Source organism: Anomalospiza imberbis, chromosome 1 (genome assembly GCF_031753505.1).
Source record: "Anomalospiza imberbis isolate Cuckoo-Finch-1a 21T00152 chromosome 1, ASM3175350v1, whole genome shotgun sequence".
Classification (NCBI taxonomy): domain Eukaryota; kingdom Metazoa; phylum Chordata; class Aves; order Passeriformes; family Viduidae; genus Anomalospiza; species Anomalospiza imberbis.
This window is the reverse complement of record NC_089681.1, coordinates 136965485-136973179: the sequence shown is the minus strand read 5'-3', so window position 1 is coordinate 136973179 and position 7695 is coordinate 136965485. Positions and strand designations below refer to the sequence as shown.

Here is a 7695-nt window from a genome sequence, read left to right as displayed (position 1 = left end):
GGAATTGCTAACAGTGCTACCATTTAGTCTAATGCATGTGTGGCTCTCAAACTGGACAGGTGAAATACTCACAAATGTACTTTTCAAGTTTGGTATTTGCCTGCTCTCCATTTCCCATTTCCTTCCTTCCCTCCCCTCTCCACCTTCCTCTGAAAAGACTTCTTTTTGTGGCAGATGCAATGAGAACTCAATATTTCAAGTCAACAAAAAACGTTGACTCTGGTGGCCCAACTGATCTGGAAGGGGGACGGTCACTATTCTGCTGAATATCTGAAAACCCAGGCAAGACTAACGTGATTCTGTGGATCTCTGCATAGGACAGATCCCTCTGCAGGAATGCTTTGATGTCACAGTGGTAGGCAGCAGCTTTGGGGAGAATGATGAAGCAAGAAGGGCATTCAAGAACCCCTGCCTGAACCTGAAATACAGGTTTAAAGTGAAGCTGAAGGCAAAGTGAGAAACAAGTGTGGGTGGAGACCAGTCCTGGGTAGAGAAAACAAAGGAGAGCTAGCTAAAGACATTTTAAATTAGGTGGTAAACACAAGAGCAAACCCACTTTTCCAACACAAAACAGTGGCACTATCCTTGGAGAGCTGTGGTGGTGCAATGCTGTATGAAACTGCACACCAGATTATCTAATTCCATTCCCTTTATTTTGTCTTGGCACTATCTACATGAATGGAAAACAATTGCAAAAATAGATACATGCACTTTGATTTTACTGGCTTCCAAAACACGACTGGATTGGAAACAATGGTTCCAACACATTTATCTTCTTTCAGACTGTAGCTTCATGGAAAGGTGGTTGTTTCTTGAGCTTTTAATTAGCATATCATTTGTATGCTAACCAAGAGAATTCCCAAAGGCTTTTTCCCATACTGCTCCTGTCAGCTTTTTTTACAGAAGAGTGCCTAACTGAAGGCTACTTCCACAATGCATCTGTAAAACTTACATTTGAATACTCTTCATTCCTAAAACAGATGGAAAAGTGAGGAGTAAGGAGGAGAAAAATGTACAGAAAGAATGCAGATCTGTACAAAAATCATTATGATGAAAAACAGAGATTGCTGGATTCTCCATTCCCCATAATAGAAATATTAAAAGTAATGTTCTTTGGACTACGTGTCACATTCAATTCCTAAAACAGAATATTAGCTTTTGTGTTTCTGTGCTTGAAGTCATTTTCCCACTGCTTTTTGTTGACTGCTTGCATTATTTAACTTTAAAGAGTCCAAGAGGCTTCTGATTGTTTCACTTCCTATTCCTTTCATCCTAGTCTTCATCTTGCTGGAATTATTTTTTCCAAATGGTATCAGTAGAGCTGCCAGTCCCCAAGGTTCTTTATTGATCATTTGCTGAGTTTTATCTTCCTTCTGTAAAATCCAGGCACTTTCTCTGGCCATAGCTATAAATTTCTCCAGCTGTGGCTGATTAACATTCTTGCTGATATTAAGGTCTTGTTCAAAGGGATTCCAGATATAAAGAGGAGACGTCTCAGGCTTATTTACTTCCTTTCCCTGCAGACAGCATAAAGAAAAAGCCAAAGTTGCATATGTACATTATAGGCTGAGCAAATAATGAATCACTTGAGTTATTACATTAGAATTAAAAGTGTTTTGACCTATTAGAGAACATTTTACAAAACACCCAGTCATTATTAATCAAGTTAATTTTCCTGTAAATTTGACTGTATTACTACTGTTCGCTGAATCCTCTCAGTGCTGGTTTTCTTTGCCACATTCAACTTAGATATCCTTCAAGGTAAAGAACACACAACTACAGCTTAACCTATCTTTTTGGCCATTCTCCCATTTGCTGTCCAACAAACCTCAGACCTCACCTACTGCAACCTCCTACTCTTAATTCCACTTGCATATGGGCAGCATCAGTGTGTCACATTAACCTGCACAGCCCCATTTGATAAAATACTGCATGCACTTAAACTGTTCAAACCATTTCTCCCACACTGTTCAGAGAGCTCACAGTGCTGGTGCAAGTGAACAAGATTGCTTCCTTGGCTGAAATCCCTCACAGTTTGGTCTGTCTTTTAAGCACAGAGCTATTCAGGTCATGGTCCAGTGTTAGGCACCTGGTACAGTATAACACAAATAGCTGACAACTATGTAGTTTGTTATTGAAATGAACTTCCATCTCATGCTTATCAGTGTTTCTTAGCTGACTGGTTCTGTATAGCAGAACCTCTACACAAGCTCTAGCAGAAATCCACCATCTCCTACTGGTCCAGAAAGTGTCTACATACACCTTACATACACTTGCCCCAGGGCCAAGAGCACTGTCAGAGAAACAGCAGCAGCCCAGATACCTCCCATGAATAGCTCAGGCTCCAAATGTGCTTTTGCTTGCCTTTTTCAGGTTTAACAGCAAACAGAAGTTATCCACCTAATAAATCAGTTTCTAGGATCAATCTACAAAAAGGGCTCTTCAGCCAGTGATCCACAATGCCCAAACAGGAAAGAGAACAAATGAGCATCCACACAGCAATGTGGCATTGAAACCCCATTCTGGAAGCAGGTCAGCAGGAACATTTGTGAGTTATGGAGGTTACATTTTCATGTATTCCTATTATACCTGCATGCACACACAGATCAAAAGGATGACTTAAACATGTAAAGCAAACTGAAGTGCTAGCATAGAATTATCTTGCTATGGCATGCTTACTGAGCTGCAGTACAGTTTCTGAAGGCTGATACAAACTGCAGTGTCAAAAGCATACCCAAAACTCAGCTGTAAGTTTTAATGTAGGCTCTGGTTGGGTCTGGACTCCCATCTTTAAATGCGAATTTTGTCAGCTCACAGGGTTTGTCACAGACTTTTGCTATGACAGACATCATGAGATTTTAAAAGTTTTCCTCCCACAGAAGCAAAAGAGCTTTGACTTTTTAAAACTGCTGCTTTTATTACAGGGCTTTTCATCAAAATCACACTAGCTTTGCATCAGTTTCTGCTTCCCAGCATATCCAAGTAAACACTGTAAATGTTATTAATGGTATTGTAAGTTACTGGGCTCCAAGAGGAAAACACTCCTCCTTCACAGAAAGAACTCAATTTCCATATAAATGTTTTTTTAGATATAATTAAAGATGACAGAAATTGTTGCTTAGCATATGCAGTTTGTCAAATGGCAGACAGAGAGATTCAACTGATAATGATGAGCAATTAAAATCCATTTACCTTTCGAAGATTTATGGAATTCTTTCTGAAATCAAAGTTTCCAAAATATTCAAAAAACTCACCCAACAATACATCTAAGGGGAAAGAAAAACAAGAGCCATCAGTAACATTAAAGAAACATTTGTTTTCAATGTGGTCATGAAATAAACAAAATTTATGAAGATCTACCTACCAAGTGTTTCTGTGTTTTTTGTAGGTTTAATCTTCCTTAAATCACTAACAAATGAGCAATCATATCCTCCAATGACATGCTTGTCTTTTTCATCTGAAAGAAAAATTGTGGGCTTATTTTGAATATGTAAGTCATAAACAGTAAAATGGCAATGTATTTAATAAAATTCAGATAACAAATTGAAATCAATGCTACCATATTACACAAATCAAATTAGGAATTCACAAGTGAACTTTTAGGTTAAGATTCAAATTAAGTGGTTAAAGATTTAAAAGAAAAACGTCCATAGATGGGCAAAGGAAAAGCATCATGTGCAAATGACACATTTTTAAAATCCTACAGGACTAAGAAAAATGACATCTTCATATCTCTGAAAATACTTCTTACAAGTAACAAATAGGGTATCTCTGCATAGAGGGCTGTATCACACACTTAACAGCACAACTCCCTGAGGTTACTACCTACATGAGGGTTTAAAAAAAATCAGACCCAGAGCGTTCACTGTCTTTTTCTGAAAAACATCACAGAACTAGGAACACTCTTGTAAATATCAGAACACGTGTTTTATGTATACACATTTCTACAGAATTCTGATGGAAATGGTTAAAATTATTTTAAAGCAACTGAACACAGTTCAGGAGGGGAGGGGAGTTCAGAAGGGGAGACCTTTTTCTCCCCTTCAAGCACTCAAAGCTTCCAAGGAATCATGTCAATAAGCAGAAGACATGAGTAAGGATCAAGAACTTGGGGTGTCATTCTCAATGCTTTCATAAGACTCACTGAAGATAAAACACCCTGAATGCTGTGTAAGGAACCTCCAGAACAGCTTGTTTATGGAGATACAATAATTATTTGCAAAGGGCCTGAACGATCTCAAGGATATTACAAATTAGGAGGAGAAAACACAGCCTTTCTTTTAAGCATTTGGTAGCTATAAAACAATACACATCATATCAGTCTGCACAAAATCCTTAACTCCAGAAATGTTCAAGACCCTACAAGTCTTCTAAATAACAATTTTTTTTTAAAATCAGCATAGGATCACTGAAAAAGTAAATTACATTTAATTATCTAAGGGACAGAATAAGTTTAACCCCTCTAAAAGGAATTAGTATTGTATTGAAAAGGAATTTATTCTGCCTTTAAAGATACGTTATTTTTCACTAAAAAATACATGTAAAACTTGTTTATTCCCTCAAATTTAAAACACAAATAATATTCATTAGTATTTGAGAGCATAAAGAAATTGCTTGGGCTTTTTTATCACTTTAGATAAAACAAATGTGCAATAAACAATAAACTGCAATGAACACAAACAGCTGTCCTTACCTGCCAGATCTTTAAGCTGGTCTAGTGTTGGAATGATAGGCGGCGATCTCCTCTGCAGAAAAAACATGACCATCATGGTCAGGGAGAAGTTTGTAATCCAGGTACCAGGAGCACTGTTTGTAAGCCCATGGACACGGGCCCAACATCGTATAGTGAACACTAATGCTCGCACACGGGAATCAAGACAGCCATAGATATACAACAGTTCTGAACTTCTTATTGCAATGCTGAAGAAGAAATGGGAAGACATGGAAATGATGAGAGAATTATAAAGTATCAGATGCAGTATTCATTGTTCATTATAACAGAAGGGGGCTTTCATTAAAAAAAAAAAAAAAAACTTTTATACATTTAAAAAACAGAAGAGAATCATAGAAAAGTAGAATGGTTTGAGTTGGAATGCCAGAATTATCCGGGATTAAATACCTGGTAGTTTTTCATAACAAGAATGGTACAGTTCTGGGTAAATAATATGCATTTGCATTGTTTCCTGTTTCTTCAATCCACATCACAGTGGGAGGAAAAAACCCCAAAATAAAGAAAACACCATCAAGTACTGTGAAGTCAAACTATGCAGAACTGAGGTGAATAAACATAATTCAGCCACAAGTGCCTTTGGTATGTTAGATAATATCTCTAGCCTAGCATATTATAAAATACAAACAAAACTTTTTTTACAGCTTTTATCTAAAAAGTAGTAAAATGCTGCACTGAAAAATAATCTAAGTGCAGAGACACAATGAAATCCACAAAACAAGTCAGTTTGGTAATTTTCAAATGATTACTGCTTAGTTAAGCTGAAAAAAAACCAACTAATCTGGAAGGATAAGGGTTTTCAGATGGATCAGTTTTTGATCTCCTTTATCATGCTGTTATACAACCATTCATGTATCGTACAAATGGGAGGGCAAGAAAAAGTAGGGAAAAATGGAAGTACAATATGAAAGCAAAACTTACTTTGCTCAGTTTTAGCCTGAAGTACTAAAAGTTGATCTAAAAATTCAAGATAGCCTTGTGGGGACATTTACTAGGTCAAAATTTTGTAACACCTAGGCTACTTAAATTTCAGCTGTGAGGTGCTTTATGGTGTCCAGAGAGATTTGTTTCTAGTAAAAATTATAACAAGACAAGACATGCAGTCCCAACCAGCCAAACTATCAGCAGTGAGTTACAAGGATGCTTGTACAGAACTACATGCTGACTTTCACTGTGGCTGCAATATAGAGAAGTAATTTCATTGTATGAAACTTATTCAATATTGCCTTAACAACTCCTGCATATTCTGAAACAGATCTTTGGGTATTTCAGAAAACTGAGTGTGTCAGATCTGATTGTATCTGATGCAGACAAATCACACAACTGCACTAAAACTCGTATCACAGAAACACAAAATAATCTGAGTTGGAAGGAACTCAAGGATCATCAAAGCCCTGTACAGGACAGCCCCAAGTGTCACAGAGTCACACCATGTGCTGAGAGCATTGTCAAAAAGCTTCTTGAACTCTGGCAGGCTCAGTGCTCTGACCACTTCCTGCAGTGCCTGTTCTAGTGCCCAACCACCCTCTGAAAAACCTTTTCCTAATATCCAAACTAGATCTCTCCAGACACAACTTGAGGCCATTCCCTTGGGTCCTGTCACTTTTATCCTGAAGAATAATCACTCATATGTTTATATTCCCCAACAACAATGAAAAGGGTCAGTATCTGATTTTCGGCTATGTGCACTTATGGCAGAGCTGTTTACTGCAGCGAGGGGGTTATTTCTGACGAAAACACGCGGGGCACCAGAAGCACACGCGGGGCACCAGAAGCACACGCGGGGCACCAGAAGCACACGCGGGGCACCAGAAGCACACGCGGGGCACCCAGAAGCACACGCGGGGCAGCAGAAGCACACGCGGGGCACCCAGAAGCACACGCGGGGCAGCAGAGCCATTTCCGCGCCGGGCCGTCCCCAGGGGCCCCGAGGGGCATTGCTGGGCAGCCGGCGCCCCCTAGCGGGCAGTGCTGCGAGCGGCCCCGCACGGCGGGAGCACCGCACGCTGCCCTTCCCGACGCGGGAACTCCCTTGGCATGCAGGGCATCTTCCCAGCAAACAGGGCTACGCAGGCCCTTAGGAAGAAAGAAAAGACATCAAAATAACTAAAAGCAAAATCCCTAAAAATTAACATTCTGGAGCTGCTTAATCTGAAAAGCAATCAAGAAAGGCTGCGCATATGCAGAGGGGAAGTAATGACTAATGAACACTGACTGCCTTCTTTCCTGTTTTGTAAGCCAATCTTCTTTTATAAACTGGTTTTTGAGTCTTCAGCTTCAGCTAGCAAGTATTTCCTATGCTGGAGAAAGACAACTTAAGGACATCAAACTCTAACCTCTAGAAGTCAAAAAATATTTTTTTTACTTCTAGAGCCAACATTCACGTTTGTTAAGAACACAGAAAAGAGGGGAGTAAAGAGTTGATATTACAGGTTTTCAGAGCACTTTAAGTACATCAGAATTCTCTGCAAGCTTTTTAAAACCAGGTCTCACCTGTTGCTCACTGACAGATCACACTGGAATCCTGTTGGCTGATGGGAAAATTTCACCAGAGGGCAGCGGGCATTGAGTATCTTCTGTACATTCACACACCCAGGACCAAAATTATCAAGGCAGTCACCAATCACAGAAAGAATCCTCTGAGTTGCTAATCTTTCCGATGGTAATCTTTTCATCTGATACTCCATTTCAAACGGACCTTTTTTCTAACACAGAATTTTAAGAGCAAGCTGTTAGCTCTCCAACAAAAGAGACATTTAAAAATATTTCTGAAGGACCACCGCAATTTGCAAAGGAGTTTGTACAACTGGAACTGAAAGACAAGAATTATTCAAAGCAGTCCAGCCAACGTTAAATAGGTAAAAACATATTGCTCTCTCTTTTACATTCTTTTCTGGTGATTCAATTTTTCCAGGCGAATACTGATCAACTTACTATAAATCTACACATTTAAACAGAAGTATAAT

At 39.0% G+C, this 7695-nt stretch overlaps 1 protein-coding gene across 1 annotated transcript in view; it reads right to left on the bottom strand.

The window, feature by feature from the left end:
- Positions 1-508: 508 nt before the first annotated feature.
- MTPAP (mitochondrial poly(A) polymerase) overlaps positions 509-7695 on the bottom strand; it is a 13336-nt gene continuing 6149 nt past the window's right edge. Inside the window, exons 5-9 of the mRNA XM_068172518.1 lie at positions 7223-7434; positions 4694-4920; positions 3365-3457; positions 3193-3266; positions 509-1517 (exon numbers count right to left, since the gene is read on the bottom strand). Coding sequence (XP_068028619.1) covers positions 1179-1517; positions 3193-3266; positions 3365-3457; positions 4694-4920; positions 7223-7434 — 945 coding nt within the window. The 3' untranslated portion in view covers positions 509-1178. The remainder of the gene's footprint in view (positions 1518-3192; positions 3267-3364; positions 3458-4693; positions 4921-7222; positions 7435-7695) is intronic.